This window comes from Alosa pseudoharengus, unplaced genomic scaffold, assembly GCF_046254945.1.
Source record: "Alosa pseudoharengus isolate Yale_2024_CS ecotype anadromous, Long Island Sound unplaced genomic scaffold, YU_APseudo_1.1 YU_APseudo_1.1_scf_6, whole genome shotgun sequence".
Classification (NCBI taxonomy): Eukaryota; Metazoa; Chordata; class Actinopteri; order Clupeiformes; family Clupeidae; genus Alosa; species Alosa pseudoharengus.
The window spans coordinates 27,678,454-27,695,835 of NW_027468848.1; the positions used below are offsets into that span (position 1 = coordinate 27,678,454).

The following is a 17,382-nucleotide window of genomic DNA, read 5'->3' on the forward strand; positions in this document are numbered from 1 at the left end:
CACACATGCACCATTTGAATTACTCTTTAAGTGTTTTATACAAAATACTGTGATCTGCACGGTATTGCAATTTTCTTAGACAGTCTTATGTAAAACTCAAAAGTAAAAATGCTCCAGTAATCAGCTTATAGTTGATTTTGTTTTACGATTGAGGTTATGCAACAATAAATAGATAAATAATAATAAAAAATGATATAGAATTGCAGTAATCAATACAGTACAGTTTGTTACTGTACTGAAAACAAAACAAAAATGAAACAAAAAATACAGTATTTGAAAGGGATGTGGCAGGTTTATAGATCCTGCCTTCAGTTGGGATTTGGCCAGAGTAACCTCTCTACATCAAACAATGTCCTCCTGGGCTAAGAAATGGAGAAATATCACCTTGTGTGCCATATCTACCCTTTCAATGACCATACCTCATTGTCTCTACATGCCTCTTCCATGGTTGCAGAAGAGGCATACAGGCATGTAGTTGGTGGTCATATATTGTCACACTGAAAATAATTCTTTGATACGTATTAGAAATGTGGCAAGTACAAAACTGTAAAGGGGCAAGAGGCAAAACTGTAAATGAGTAAAGGGGCAAGTAAGGTACAAAACTGTGAAATTATACGGGTACACAATGTAAAGGTTACTTAAGGTCTATTTGTAGTGCTAAGGCTCAGACTGATAGGTGTTCAGTTTTCTGTGTGTGTTTTCAGGTGTGTGTGGGTATTACCAGATGTGTTTTGCATTTTGAATAGAAGTCTTTTCCCAATGATTACAAGAAGTATCATTCTTGAACGAAGTGCCTAATGTAAGAAACAGTGTGTAGTGTTTGGCAATAAGCATAAGTATGGTCACACTGTGTTACAATAAGTTCAGGTTTTGAAGCTTTGGTCTAAGCATTCATTGTTAGTAAGCAATGGGCAAAAACTCTAATAATGACTAGAAAAATCACAAATGTTTTATTTATTTAAAATATGGTAATACAGAAGATATTGGTCACAAACAGTGCTAGAAATAAATGTACAAGCTTGTGATAAACATTAAGGAAGCTCTACATTTTCTGACATACTAAAAACAAGAGAACTCAACTCCTCAAACAGTCTGTACAGTAAAGTCCTACAACTGGGGAAAATTTAGATTTTACACTCATTTTACTACAACAGGCATTGGTCTGAAACAGCTTTTGATCACAACAAAGTTAGAACGTAATGTGGAATAGGCCCTACTGTATGTGTGTAGGACTTGAATTAAAGTCCCTATCTATGGAAGACCCAAACATAAAAATCTTTTGACACAGAACAATAACTACAACTCAGTACAAATAACATTATCAACAAAACAATTCACAGACTGTGGGTGACTCACATTGGTTGTTCATTCATGACAGGAAAGTGTGAAATACTGCAGTTCATAGACAGATGAGGTACCTACATGTAATTCATGTCACACCTCTCAGAACATTATTTTCTAAATCATAAAATGGATCTCTACTGTATCAGTTTTGCCGTTTTGATAGGATGGTCAGAAATTTCCTCAGTGATGGTTTTCTTAACACTTGCAAAAAATCCACAAACATTATCCTTGACGTAGATCCCACTTAGTTACAAAATATGTTTTTCAACTTGAGTAGTGCCATACTGTACCTTATAGGCTACTATGGCAAAAATGAACTGTTATTGTTATTTACCAATAGAACCAATTGCTAACAACACCAAGGTCATAGATTTGTTACCTAGGATGTGCACTGCAAATGTACTGATGCAAATGCATATGTAGTTTTGTAAACTACATTTACAGATGCAAATGCTGTACTGTAATTATTTAAATAAAAAACGACTACTCATGATGTTGTGATGTTAATGAAACCAAATTGTTGAAACAATCCTATTGACCTTACTGTTGATTTCACTCTTTAAACTGTGGACTAACTCAAATGGATGTGTGGAGGAAATGATCCCATCATTGAGGAAGAAATGGTCCCAAACTTGATGACACAGCATGTCAGCTTGGGAGGGACAGAGTTTCACATTTCATCATTCTGTCTGCAGGCTGAAGGAATGACCATGTGGTCATTCACAAGATAATTTGATTATACTGTGTAGTGTAGTGTAGTGTAGTGTAGTGTAGTGTAGTGTAGTGTAGTGTTGTGTTCAATAACTTACATCAAGTCCAGTGAGTTACAGCTCACGGATATTAATGAGTAATGTGGTTGTGACACTGACAGCTTGCATTTAAATAAAGGACAAGATGCTAACCTTACAGTAACTACCTAAGAAAAGGTTATACTTAGGACTAGCATAATATTACATACAGCGAACAACTAACTTTTCTTGACAGTTTATGGTTTTGTTACAGAATCCATAATTGAGGACTGATGCCCAATAAATGGTATGTAAAATTTGATGTGTGTGTGTGTGTGTGTGTGTGTGTGATTGTCATGTAGATTATTTGATGCTATGCAGTTTGCTAGATCGGATTAAACCCATTGTCTGGGCAATGGTAGCTGAGTGTGCTGAAGAGAAGGTAAAAAATACAGCTGATTGAAAAGTAAAGATTTCTGACTCATTATCATCTATTGTAGTCTCAATCCTTCACTGAACATCCAATCTGGGTTGTCATGCTATCAGCTTGCTCTTACTGACTTGGGTATATTTCACTATGAGTTGGTTCTGTCAGCCTATTGCTGCTTGTTAAAGTTGTACACAATCAGATAATGATGATGTTGGTCGCATTTATAACTGTGATCTATGCTCTATAGCATCAACTTCAACTTTGAAATGATAGTCCACAATGAACTAAGTCAAAAATTAGGCCTAGCAGTGTCCAGCTAAAACTCTATGTGGATCAAATCCACAGTGTATTCTCAGGGGAAGGAATTGGAAATGGCATCAAAGCAAATGGTAGCTAAAGGCCATGACAACTGACAACCTTCCACGGAGTCCACAGGTTGAATGTCTATGTGTCTGCACCAGTCAACAGGAACCATGCTGAGCCCAACTGAACACTTTAACTTTACAAAAAAGTGACGAAGCATAACTGCTAAGGCTGGGTATCGCACAATATCAGTTTCACAAAGACAAATCCAAAGAAGGAGTCATTACGAACAGATTAAAACTATCATCGACAGAACAACACTACCAATGTTCTGGGGTTTCCACAATTATACACAATTATAGGTGTCAAATCCAACAATTCATCCGTTGTTGTAGCAGTGACTAATGACAAACAACATGGCATGGTTTTGAAATACAATGACGTTAACAGTAAGTGTTCTCTTGTGGACACCTCATGGATGCGTGTGCATCTGTTACAAAACTGTGTTCAGTCCCTCTGGTCTGATGTTTTGGAGTGTTAAGAAATCCACCCCCCCCCCCCCCCTCAAGGGACCTGTGGGGGGGTCGTAGATAACCAGCAGGGGGCAGGAGAGAGAAAGGGCTGCTTCACAAAGTGTTGTGTCGTCAGCTCTCTCCACACAGCGCTGGCTGGTCAGATAGAAACGTGGGAGGATTTATTCAAGGGAGAGAATATGGCTGCTGCTGACACAACGACGAATCAGCCATGTTAGTGTCTTCAAAAGTACTCCAACTTGTGGAGTAGTGTGTAGACTCCAAGCCTTGTTGATCAAAAGTCTTTTCCAGACAGTCTTATCTAAACATCTACAGAGGAGAGAAAGTTCTCCAAAGGAGTGACATATATTTTGGTTTTAAAGCATGAAGAAGCTTTTGAATGAGCCAGTGTTTCGCCATTAGGCAAAGAGGATGGTTGTGTAGTGTGTACTTCTCCTATCTCTCACTTTGGCCCGCCCACCTCATGACAGATGCAGGGCAGGGATTGGCTCCTATACAGCAGACAGGTCCATACGATTGGCTGAGTTGCTGCTTTTGTCCCACGTGTTCATTCTTGTTGGACTTACACCCTTGGGGCCATTCATCTAAAAATAAGAAAAGAGAATGAAAAAAAAAAACATATCACAGCTATAGATTAGCATTTGTGAGGGCCATTGAGATGATTTTCTTTTACAATTTTCTTCTACCAGACATGTGATGGTGTAAAGGGATTGTGGTTGGTAGTATTGTTCTACCACAGAGTGTCTTTCATAAGAGGCCCAAAAGCATACAGTAGTTGCTACCATTACAAAATGTGACCACCGCTACCACTACCAAATGTGAGTCGGTAGATTTGAGTTGCGCATGCACAAACACTTAAGATTCATATTGTCACATATCACGTTTTTAATTTTGGAAAATTAAAAAGTAAGAGCATATTTGTTAGCTCTTACTAAAATGTGACTGAAATACGACCAAATATCAACACCATATTTCTGTATAATTTACGTGTGACTCAAATACGGTTGATTTGGCATTATTTACATTTGGCAATGATGCTACCGCCGAAGATGCACCGTAGTTAGCAACTATGCTTTTGGGAAATGGACCCCTGCATGGCAGTGTTTCTCTAAGGACTCACCACATCAGAGTTGAAGGGCTTGACGTTGATGTTGCGTATGGAGCTGCTGGTGAGGGACCACACCTTGGTCTTGTGCTTGAAGGCCGCTCTCACCTGGAGCCAATGGAAATGGGGCAAACGGAAACTTGGTTTCAATAACTAACCACAAGAGTGCAGTGTTGGCCACTAAACCACAAAGCCACGTAGAGATCTACATGCTCTGCGAAACCAATTTTGAAAGGTTGTTCTAAACTTGCCAAATAATTCAAAATAATTCTGTAATTTGCAACTGATACAAGAATTTGTCAACATATGTGAAAAAATGTATTATTAGAATATTGAGGGATATTAAGCCACTTTTCTGTATACCGGTAGTTTTGCACTTAACTGACATCTCTCATCAAGTTATGCCCAAATCACTAAAAGTATATTTGATAACATCAAATGATGAACTGGGTTCCCATTACCTCAGAGTTGAGCAGGCAGTGGAAAAGGAATATGAAGAAACCCTATACAACATAAAAAATGGTCATGAATATCACAACATATACTATATATATATATATGTATAGATCCTGTGTAAAACACTTTGTGATTAAATTTCTTATTGTTGCAATATCGAACACAATATTAGCCCTCTGTGACATGTAATCATAGTAAAATAGTAATATTATAACAAATGCAAAAGAGCTGTCCTACAGTCACAGCCTTACCTGTAAAGAATTGAATACTGCAAACATGTACTGGAAAAGAAGGGACTGGTTATTGATGGCCAGAACCCCAAAGATCCAAGAGATGCCCAGGATAGGCAGCAGAACCGCCACAGCCTTGGCCGTCAGCCTGGGGAGATAAGCCAAGGATATTATACAGTGGGAACACTGCAAAAAATGAAATCTAACCAAGTGTTAATAATCTTCTATTAAGATCAAAGAATCTATTTGGTATTGTTTTTAGTATGAAAAGACTTAACTAGTGCTTTCCCGTAGGATCATTTTGACTTAATTTAAGAAGACCTTGACTTATTTTAAGGAGTCTTATGAAGACAAATTTACTCAACGCAATGGCAGACAAATTTGCTTGTTTTTAGGACAAATTTGCTTAACGCACTGGCAGACAAATTTGCTTGTTTTCAGGATGAGATGTCTTAAAATAAGTCAAACTTTTCTTAAATTAAGTCAAATGATTTCATGAGAAAGCACTAGGTAAGTCTCTTTATACTGAAAACAATACCAACTATTTTTTTTTTTATCTTGATACAAGATTAATAACACTTGGTTAGATTGTGTTATGCAGTTTTTGCAGTGAATATGGTGTATCGTACTGGTTCTGATAGTGTAGGCTAGTAAACAGTCTGATAGTGTGTGTGTGTGTGTGTGTGTGTGTGTGTGTGTGTGTGTGTGTGTGTGTGTGTGTGTGTGTGTGTGTGTGTGTGTGTGTGTGTGTGTGTGTCTGTCTGTCTGTCTCTGTGTCTGTGTGTACTAACCCCCGGATGGGTTCAATGCAGAGAACACATTTCCTTTGTAACAAATAGTAACTTAAGGTAACTTAAACTTTAAGCAACTTAAATTGCTCAAGGCAGAGGAGGTCACAATGTAGATTAGGGACACTTAGGGTCCTCAACTGACCAAAAGGTGTTGCAGTTTCATAACTCTGCTACCTAACCCATGATAACCACAGACTCACTCACTTGACAGCGTTGGTGTCCCCATGCACTTTGTAATTTTCAGCACTTATTCTTGAAATGATCCTGGTCACAGCAATGAGAATACCGATGTTGACCTAAAGAGTAAAAACATCTAATCAGCCCAAACGGTACCTCATGAAATTATTTATCTTTAAGGATCTTCCACCGAGGTCATGTGTTGATTTGTTATTTCTTATAGAAGAGTTTACTGTGGCAAATCATTTTTTAACATATCAAATAAGGTCAGTGTTGATTGGGGTTACCTAAACTGGAATTGTTTACTTTCATAATAACCCCTGTTCCTTAAGAAAAAGAAGAACGTACCATTATGACAAACAAGGCAGGAGCCACAAAAGCCCAAATGGCCCCATTTTTAAGAGACAACCAACAACTGTGAAGGGGAAGAGAGAAAGAGAGAGAGAGAGAAAGAAAGAGAGAGAGAGAAATCATAATTTAATGGAAATCAGACAGATCATGTTTGATTGTGCTGTTTAGAGAGTAGATGGGTGGTGTAAAGGGTAGAGTAGTCCCTGTCTCTTTTTGAGTTGTCCCCAATGCTTTAAATCCCCTCCTGGATACTTACTTCCCCACTTCACCGTAACTGTCCAGAGCTGAGGTCACAGACACTACGCAGATCACCAAAGGAGATCCTGAAAACAAACAAACAAACAAACAAACACACAATTGTTTACATTCCATAACACTTCAAAGCCCTTCAACATGGTGATTAGCCACGTATCCCCATCTCCCTAAACGTTCCCTGTATAAAACAAAGCAGTCGGCTGAGTGTCGTGTCTGCTTTGTTGTGAGTGAGTTGTGGGTGTTCTGTAGCTTAATCATTTAAAGGTTGATATGTCAGCAAGGACAGGCCAGACCCCAGGCCACCAAGCCAGAGCGGTGCCATTACGACTGAGTGAGGAAATTAAGAAAAGCCGAGATCAAAAACATTCCCCCGCCTAAAATAACACACTGTGTAAATGGACAGCTGAGCCAATACTTTTTTTTCTTCCTTATTTCTTTCTACCTCTTTTATTTTTACAGTCGTGTCCTAATAACTATAATAAGACCCTCTGGAAGAGAGCCTGTTTCATTCTGGGGAGTCTGCAGCAGAGATTGCGGAAGTCTCCTTCAAAAACAACAGACTTCCATTTTGATGACTTAACATGGTTGACTCATTGAGCAGCTTGTGTGTGTGTGTGTGTGTATATCTATGTGTGTGTGCATGCATGCGTGCGTGTGTGTGTATGTGTGTGTGTGTGTGTATGTGTGTGTGTGTGTGTGTGTGTGTGTGTGTGTGTGTGTGTGTGTGTGTGTGTGTGTGTGTATCCATGTGTACAGTATGTGTCAATGTACTGTATATGTGCTTGTGTATTTGTTTTTGGTGTGTCTGCATCACTTCTCCACTGAGACTCCTCCATTTCCAGTCCTGCTACACCCAACAGACAACAACAGGGACTGGACAGGCGTTGAAAACTAATACTAATGGTGTCAATATGTCTGAGTGTGAGTGATGTAAACATATCCATAGGTTTGCGTCAAACTGACCATGGGTGGGCCTCTGGACAGGGCCCAACGCGTCTATGGCAGTAAGAGCTGCGTGTAATACAAACTCCACTCTCCATATCTGAAAACATGTTGATGGGTTCGGTGTGTTGTGACTCAATGCTGAAACAGTTTTGACGCAACACAGTCAACATGTCCAGGAGGGGAAAACAGAAACAATGGCATCACTGTTCCGGCCAGTACAGGGAAGCCTGTGATAAGTCATTACTCTGAAACCACCGCACAGTCCGAGCCCATTAAATAGTGGTCTGCATTAAGCAGATCAACTCACGATCATGGAGGTCTGTAAAAAGACACAGAACAATGGGCAGACATTCAAGTGTATACACACACACACACACACACACACACACACACACACAGAAACACCCCACCTCTCTCTCACACATACTTTACTCACACACACACACACACACACACACACACACACACAAAATGTGATCCACACTACAGAAGCAGGGCAACCGCGCACACACAGACCCTAAAGTGAAGCATTTTGTCCTCTCAGAACCCACTATTGAATAGGTAAATAAATATAATTTAATATTAAACATGTATTAAAAATGTTTAAAGAAGGTTTAAAGTAGGTTTGCCCTACTTTTCACTTGGGTCCCCATAGAAGTAAGTTTAGTTGTGATGTATGCAAATGACAAGGATGAGGATTAACCTAAGAAGAGAATAATTTGCAGAAACAGGTGCTGGTTTGGGTGCTTACGTTTTTTCCATAATTCATGTGTCCCAGTGTCATACCTTTGACTAATGATTGCCTAGAACAGCATGACATTGTGGAGAAATGGAGTTAGATCCAAATATGAATCACATGTTGAGTTGAGCATTTGTAAGTGTGTGTGTGTGTGTGTGTGTGTGTGTGTGTGTGTGTGTGTGTGTGTGTGTGTGTGTGTGTGTGTCTGTGTGTGTGAGAACAGAGCAAATGTGTATGTGTGTGTGTGTGTGTGTGTGTGTGTGTGTGTGTGTCTCAGTTAATAAATATGACAGCAGTGAGGTCAGCAACATGCTCATGGCTCCCCTGTGATGCGTGGCCTTTTTGTGCACACAGTGACCCGCCACTGAGATACATCTCAGTACACAGAGGAGGCAGACATCCCTGACCTCCGCCAAGTGGGGATTATATCCAGTCAGGAGTGTCACCATTACACACTCATCACGCATTACAGAGGAGAGAAGTCAACGATACACACATGGCCTTTGAAAAGAAACTTTGTACTGAACACATTATTTATCTTTCTTTCTAAAAGATATCTTTTATCTTTCAGATAAAACTACAAGTATGATAAGTATACTGTAGCCCCCTTTATTAATTAAATATGACTCTAAACAACACATACTGTATAGATAAAAGACAAATGTCTATCATATTTAAATAACACAACACAAACTGTTTTGAAATGTGTCCTCAATGATAATAACGTTAAAACCATCTTCGGCCACCCCGAGATGAGTTGTGATCCATTCACCATCCATTCATCCTTCCTCAACCGTTTCTTCTCACAACTGAGAATCACCAAGGTCTATCTCCACATGCCCATATGGCCACAACTTTCAAACAATGTCAATCATAGTATAATAATTATATTACACTTATTAAACAATATGAAAATAAATGTCATAGCATGATGGTTTTCTGATTTTCATTGAATTCTCCTCTTTCCTTTCTTTCCCTCTGACTCTTCCTGTGGCCTGGCAGACTCACCCCAGCCGATGCCGTAGTAGTAAATGTGCTTGCTGCCCTCGGAGCCGAACACCTTGACCACCATGCTGTACAGGTGCAGGCCCTCCACCAGCATCCACGCGAAGGCACTCAGGAAGAAGAAGTGCAACAGCACCGCCATCACCTTACAGGGCAGCTGCAGAGACAACACCGAAGGAGGGGTCAGACACCGAGACAACACCGAAGGAAGGGTCAGACACTGCAGCAGCAGCAACAAAAGAGTCAGGATAACAATGTTTAAGGCAATTTTTTGAAGAATGTTGCTGGGTTTTTTTTTTGAACATCAACAGAAGTGACGTTACCCCGCTATCGCTGATACAACCTTTAAGCAGACATTTTTATCCAAAGCAACAAGGACTCGCAACAGCACAAATCAGACATTCCTGCTTCACCACCACGCCATGCCTCAGTGTCTGTGTAAGCTAATTCTAGGGAGGAAGGGAATGTTCAAAATGGTTTCTGCATGTATTTATGAGGGTTTGAGATGATAGCTATGTGATTCTGTGTGATCACTGTGGTGTTTTTACAATTAGTTCTTTGTTGGTATGTGTGTGGTGAATCCATCTGTGGATGTGATCTTCCTGCTTACGTACGTATTGAGTCTGTGCCTATGCCTGTGTATGTGTGTGTGGTCCATTACGCCAGAGGAAGACATCCTAATTTTGATATTTAATGTTACTGAAATACGAGATAACAGCATGAGGCGAGACTGCTCTATTCAATTTGTGACGGCCTTATTGGATTTCACTAAAATGTAGACGGGGCAATGAGGGTGGGACTGAGTTCATGGAGTTTTGATGAGTGGTTTCTCGTGAACTATGGGCGATCTCTTGTTCTTGCTGGCTCTCGTTACAGTCTGTGGTTCTCAAATTGGTGTCATCTATCTATCTGGGACCCCGGAGCTAATGTGCACGTTTTGAGGCACATGTGTCACAGAGCTATCAAACCAGGATCACACATGTATCACCACCATTCCGCATGTGAGCACCAACTCAGAGCATATACACGCACTCACACACACACACACACACAAAAACACGGACACTCACTCAGACCCACACACACACTTATGCATACTCGGGCAAATATGCACACACACAAACGTGTAACATACATTTAGAAATACACAATAATAGTTGTGGGAACCAATTTTCTTCTAACATCACGGACACAGGAGTTCTCCTTCCAGCTCCTGGTATGACCCTCTAGTATCTTCGATGCCCTGTTATTCCTCATGGACCTCCTGAGCTGCATGCCTATGGTGCATTGCAGTCAGCTTTGGCACACACAGCTAATTAAGAGCTGGCAGCAGAGGCCCACTCCTGTGCTCTGTGAGTGATAAACTAGCTCCAACAGAAAACAAACATAACTGTATTAGCAGTCACCAGGGAGTGATATGTATTTTGGTGCGACTCATCAGAAGAGTTTTGTTTTAGACAGCGGGTGAGGGTCAGGGCTCTCACCGTGGCTGGCTCAAAGCGGAAGCTGATGAGGAGAAGGATCTGGGCCACCAGGATGGCGAAGGACAGGTTGGCGTGGATGTGGTAGCGCTGGTTACGGATGGTGCTCACCGACCTGCAGGAGGACGAAGTAGCTCTCAGACTCATGCAAACATTCTTGTGCTTTGCATTATTTGGATAAAAGCTCGTCCAATTTATAAAGGTATGCTTAGAGGATCAGTTTATCCTCAGTTACAGAAGTAAGGCCAGCCATGCAAATATGACCATATTATACTTCTCATCTTGTCTCTGCATTGTTCTCTGTGACACTGTTAGATTTTTGAAGTAGAGCTGCATGAACTGCACAACTGTTTTAGTTTCAAATTCATTCATGTGCATTGTCCCGTTTAAAAAAATAAAACCTAAAAAGGTTCTGAGCGCTTATCCTGGCTCCACAGTTGATCCAAAATAAACCATTGACAGATCAGGAATTTATAGCTCTCGAGAATTACCGTAATAAAAAAATAAAAAGCTCAAAAGTAATCAAAAGTCATAAAAACGTCAAAATGTTGTAGGTCTGAAACCTGTGCAGCCATGAGAAACTGGATTGATTTCCTGAATGGAGACCAGTTTGCATCTTGGACTAAAGTGCCTCTGTGAGAGAAAAGGAAAAAGTCTTGACTGTGAGCCAGACCGTATCCCATCTCAAAGTCTTACTGGGGCGTCTCTGGGAAACATCCCGTGAGGGAAACATATGGCATGCATCAGCTGAGGTGAGTACTCACGAAAGTATGGCGAAGGTCACCAGCGTGATGGCCAGACAGAAGATGGAGATGGAGCAGCCAATGTAACTGATGGTTGACAGCGCTACCTGGTTGGCTTTGGACAGCTTGAATGGAAGAGGAAGGAACAATTTCGCTGATTAGAAGTGACAACACAAATTTAATGGATGCATGATGCTCAACCAAGACACGCCAATATGTCTGTCATATGACTATGCCACATTTCAGAGAACAAAGAGATACTGTACTGACATCCCTAGTCCTCTAGTCTAGACCCACAAACCCAGGAACGAGCAACAAGACATTGTTATTTATCACCCAAACACATTTAATGGACTGTACATGTTTATATACTATGGTATGGTTCAAAAATAAGCATGGATGCTCACTCAGACCAGAAACCTCAAACCACTGCATGGATTTGGTCCCATCATTGTAATAGCAGATATAGCTGGCCGGAGGAAATTAGTACTTTGTATTTTTTCCCTTTATTTTTCCATTCTCCATTTTCAGTTTTTATGCTACATTCAGGAGGTAGTTGTTTTTAAAAATGCAGCTATTTCTGGGGGGTTCTGTTTATGATTCCACATTAACTCCTCTGTGTGCCTTGTGATTAGAGAGTGAACCGAGAATATATCCGGGTTTTTTTCTTTTCTGGCAAACGCCGGAGTGGGATGTTCCCTGAAGGTTTTACGGGGATGGAAGCAGCCACTAATTAGAGCTGTGCGACAGGAGAGAATAGCATCAAAGCCCTGGGCAGCCACACCGTGACGGGACTGACCGACTGAGTGACTGCCACACTGGGACTGCTCCATGCCTTACATACACAGGCAACATGGCTGGCTGCCTGATCTGGCTTAACTCTACCTGAGCATTCACATTCTGTATGTTCCACTGGAAGAAATATAATTTTGAGTGAAGCAGTTCTCATAAACTGCTCTATGCACTGAGGTTTTTTTTTTCACAGCTAATAAGAGCTGGGCCATGAGAATGTTCTTTGAGAATCTGTCTGGTTGGAAATGATTCATAGTAGTTAATTTGGGTGGGAATTGTGCTTTTGCCTCAATGAGTTTCAAGAATTCAAGATTGAAGATACTGTGAATGTGCCGGCCAACTTCTGGAAGGAGCTGACCACAAATATCTGACCACCATTCCATTTCTTACAGCATATTCACCTCCACAATCACCGCTCATTTAGGAGTTCCTGACAGGACAAGAATGTTTTTTTAAAGAAAACTAAAAAAAACAACAACAACAACAAGCCTCTTCTCTGTGCGCGGTTCAACAACAACACTGTGATTCCAATTAGGCAAGTTTTAAATATCTCCATGCACCCCGGGAACAATAAAGCACTCGAGTGCTGGAGCTCTCACTGTCTCGAGGCGAAGATTTACTGTGCTGTTTATGCTGTCCTACCCCACACCTCCCCTCTGCGACCAGGCTTCCACTAGTTTGTGTTGGAAACAATGGCTGTTGTCTCAGAAAAATCTCAGCTTTGATAGCAAACGTTGAGCTGAGGCGTGGTGGTGGTGGTGGTGGGGGGGGGGTACACAGTTTAGGACTGTTTTGAGGTAGGTGAATGGTGACTTGATGCTCTGATGTTTTATGGTCCGAACGTAAAGAGAGGTCCACTCCCCCCGATCTGATCTGCACATCTGGCCTGTAAAAGGGGATCGGGACCAACTGGGTGCACGTCTTGCTGGGCAGAGAAGGACACTCCCCTTGTGCTTGGGGTCGGGGCTTGTCTCAAAGTTTATGGAGCGCAGACACACTTGAGGGCCTTTTGCCAGACTTTGTTTCGCCAGAAAATGTCTTTTTTAACAAAAAGCCATGACATGGCAAAAGTCTGAAGCAAGATTTTTGTTTTTGTTTGTTTGGTTAGGCGTGTGGATTGGCATCACTCATCTGAAGCGAGCAAGATTTTCTCATGTTTGCCTCTCTTAGCCTATTATCATGCATAAATTGCTCACAGAATCAGAATCTCCCTAATACAGATAGTTCATCTAATTATGTATTATTATGTGTACCACATGAGATGGCTCCAAGAAAACCATGATGAGGAGTTAATACTGTATGAGGCCCCTCTGACCCTCATTCATCTTCCGCTCACTTGAATGCTTCACAGTGGGGATTAGACAGCACAGTGGGACAGAGAGGCCTCTGACAGAGAGGACGCACAGCCCAGTGTCCAAATACAGAGACCAGGGACCACCCCGCCCCCCTTCTCCTTCCCTGGGGATAGACCCTCCGAACTAACCGCGCTTAACCAAGGATCTCCACAAACCACTAGCGGAAAAGCCAAGACTCCACTACACTAATTCACACGCCCAGCATCAGCCCTCCATCTGCCCGCAGTGGTGATCGGAGCGACCGCTGGGCGGTAGGGAGCGCTCCCGACCTCGGGCCAAACCTCATCCTAATCGCTGGAGGACTTCCAGGAAGTGGACGTGGAGGAACACGGGCCAGCCTGAGAGGCCTATAAAACAAGGAGACTCTGCGATGGTGAGTGAAGTGAACCATCTCCCATCTATCAGCTTCCCCCTTCACTCCATCATTCTGAGTTCTGCAATGTGCCACATGGCTGTGTACAATATAACTGTGGCAGATGGACGTTCCCTAACCAAGCCCATGACTGTTTACCATTCCAAGAATTCTCATTGTTCAGCCCCATTGTTTCGGAGTCACCACCAAACCACAAATGACCGAACCAAGATGTCCTTTCTTTCAGCACCTCCCACAGATGAATTTTCTGCCTTTAAGGCATAAAATTGCAATACTTTTGTGGTATAAGTCAATTTAGTTGGTGCTGGTTGGTGTCAAATGAATTACCGTATCACCCACAAAATCTAGATGATAAATACTGGGACAAATTATTATGACCGCCGCTAGCGAAGCGGTCATATAGGGATTGTCAAAGTTTTTTTTTTTTCCCGTCATCTACTTCCTGAATTTTTGGTCAATGATACCCGGGACACCGAACCACCGAGGCACATGAAATTTGGTGGGTATGTAGCCCCACTAGACATTTACGGAAAAATTTTGTTTGGTCCCGGGGGCCACTCCCACCCCGCGCTGGGCCCCCCGAAACCCAAGTAATAACTACCTGAACCGTGGCACCGAGGATGAAGACATTTTTATGGTATGTTGGTCTCAAGGGCCCACATCATCTTAGCCTATAATCACTCATTTGTGATTTGCACCCCCCCGGTAAAAAATGAAAATGCAATATCATTCTGCTTTAATCGCCCCTCTCTTCAGTTAAGATGTTCAGAACTGCACCAAATTTTATGTGTATGATTAACCTGACATTCTCTGGGGGTATGCCAAGTTTCGTAGAATTTCATCCATGGGGGGGTCTAAAAAAAATAAGTTATGTGTACATTTAGTGACTGTACAATCATTGGCCTGTAGATGGTGGTGCACACATACACACGCACACACATACCATCAGTATCGGCAATTAGAACGGCCGATACATAATTACAAATTCAGTAGGATTAAAGGAAAACCAAATATTCATCATAATAATTTGGCTGCATTTCCAGTATTGGCGTCACGTAGTCGTTTGTCCACCAGATGGCACATCGTTGCAGTGAGACGTATTTTTGTCGGAAGTTAATCTAAAGTGAGTTGGAAAGACACTACGCTTCCTACAAGGACAAGACTGTAGTTTACCGCAGAGAATGTCTAATAAGGGTAGGATGATTTCTGCATGACATGCAGGGCTGGACTGGGACCAAAAAATGGCCCGGGCATTTTTGGCCATGGCGACCCACCATGATTATTTATACGATATGCTGAGGCACGTGACATAGAGGATATAAGCGCACATTTATCATCCATTTCGGGAAAGCAATGTTTCACTAATATTACATGATAATAATAACTGTAAGCTGTAACACCTGCGAACCATAACTTTATGGCAAGCTAAAATAACACTTTAAGTTGGACATCGAGTCTACTCATGGCATTATTTGAAAACAAAGGCTAAAACACAAACACACATACACACCCACTAGGGTGACCCTCCAAACCAGCAAGGACGAGGTTGTGCACAAAATCTATTGGCTACTATTATTATGCATGTTTTAAGTCTGACTGAATAAAATGAGTCCTGTAATTATTTCCTATGTTGAGCATTTACACGCTATATCCTACAATCTCCCCAGATACTATTAAGTGAAGATACACACATCCCAAACATTTTCATTGTTAATTGTAAAATGTATCATAATTTCTGTCATTCTAGTGGCTTTCTGAGTGCGTGCGTGTGTAGCCTACGTGTCTGTATGCCACAGAAATGTGATAGGTTTGCTTGTTGTACTGCGTCAAGATTGACAACAATTTCGACCAATCATGACTGACTTCAGATCTCAAAAAGTTCAGTGCATTCTGAAGCCGACCACTTGTTGATTTGTTGTGGATAACTTATTTTATTTTTTCTCCTCCGCATCAACGACAATCGAATAACGCAATGTAAAATGCAGATGGCTTCTTTGCTACTGATGCATGTTGCAGAGAAACGCTCAAATGCATGTCAATCGAAAGCGGAGGAGCAGGTGGTCACCCAGCCCTCCACACACACACAACAGCCCTCCCTGCATGAAACGTCCCTCTTCATTCTGCTAACATTTACAGTAGCTATTCTGACCTCTTCCTCAATTTGTCCCTGCTGGGTAACGTCTCTCTCCTCCTCCTCCTCGTAACGTCTCTCTCCACCTCGAATCCACCTGTACTTCTCCTTCCTGTGTTACTACACTGCACATCAAACGTAACGTCTCTCTCCTCCTCCTCCTCCGTAACGTCTCTCTCCTCCTCCGAATCCACCTATAGGCTACTTAAGCCTTCCTCTGTGTTACTAGCCTGGCGGGCCATCCTATATCATTGAAATGTATATGTACAGGCTGAGCAAATTAATTTGCCGCCGCTAGGGTGCGTCTAGATGTCTAGGCTACTGTGTTACTACACTGCACATCAAAGCTGTGTTCCACTCCTTCAGCCTGAGCACTCGATGTTGACGGCCCTGCACCCGCTGTAACAGTCTACCTTGGGGTGAACATTTCTGTGATTTTGACATTTTGCTGCGTCCACTTTTTAGCCTTTTGTCTCGCAGCTTCTGTGCGACCCCTTGCGCTTTTGTGGTTTATTAGGCCTACTATCCATTTTCACAATTTCACAGACGGAAACTCATTTCTATCCGCGGTCAGACAGCTCAAATGGCAAACTTTGATAACCCTGGGAGGGGAGGGGGAGGGCTGAGAGATGTCATTGGACTAGCCCAATGTCCGTCAAGAAAATCAAACAATGGGCCGCGTTTTGTGTCTCAAATACTGTCGCGGTGGAGTAAGAATGAACAGGTATGATAAGGGATCAGATTCCAAAAATAATTCAGTGGAAATGCATGGATTCCAGTTGCTGCTACTGGAAGAAACTGGAATCCATGCATTTCCACTGAATTATTTTTGGAATCTGATCCCTTATCATACCTGTTCATTCTTACTCGTCGCTCGACTTATCGTGACTAAATTCAAGATGGCTGCAAACGCTAAACTTCGTGAAGATACTGTCTGTATAAATCGTCTTGTAAGTAAACTACCAGTGCTTTTTCAAAGTTCTCAATGTCTCGTTTTAAATATCAGGGCCCTCGGAAGTCTACCAATGAAGTGTGGAGATACATTGAGCGTCGTAAATGGTGTAAAACAGTGATTTATTTGCATGGCTAGCCCGATGCCGAAGCACCACCATTGA

The 17,382-nt window shown here is 41.8% G+C and overlaps 1 protein-coding gene across 7 annotated transcripts in view; it reads right to left on the bottom strand.

Moving 5' to 3' along the window:
- Positions 1-939: 939 nt before the first annotated feature.
- adgrd1 (adhesion G protein-coupled receptor D1) overlaps positions 940-17,382 on the bottom strand; it is a 65,323-nt gene continuing 48,880 nt past the window's right edge. For all 7 annotated transcript variants that reach the window (XM_076270326.1, XM_076270329.1, XM_076270325.1 and 4 more), the window contains 10 exons: positions 11,638-11,741; positions 10,877-10,988; positions 9,396-9,549; positions 6,705-6,771; positions 6,446-6,512; positions 6,125-6,216; positions 5,151-5,277; positions 4,905-4,946; positions 4,459-4,551; positions 940-3,922 (listed from right to left, as the gene is read on the bottom strand). In XM_076270326.1, the coding sequence (XP_076126441.1) occupies positions 3,830-3,922; positions 4,459-4,551; positions 4,905-4,946; positions 5,151-5,277; positions 6,125-6,216; positions 6,446-6,512; positions 6,705-6,771; positions 9,396-9,549; positions 10,877-10,988; positions 11,638-11,741 (951 nt within the window). In that variant the 3' untranslated portion in view covers positions 940-3,829. The remainder of the gene's footprint in view (positions 3,923-4,458; positions 4,552-4,904; positions 4,947-5,150; positions 5,278-6,124; positions 6,217-6,445; positions 6,513-6,704; positions 6,772-9,395; positions 9,550-10,876; positions 10,989-11,637; positions 11,742-17,382) is intronic.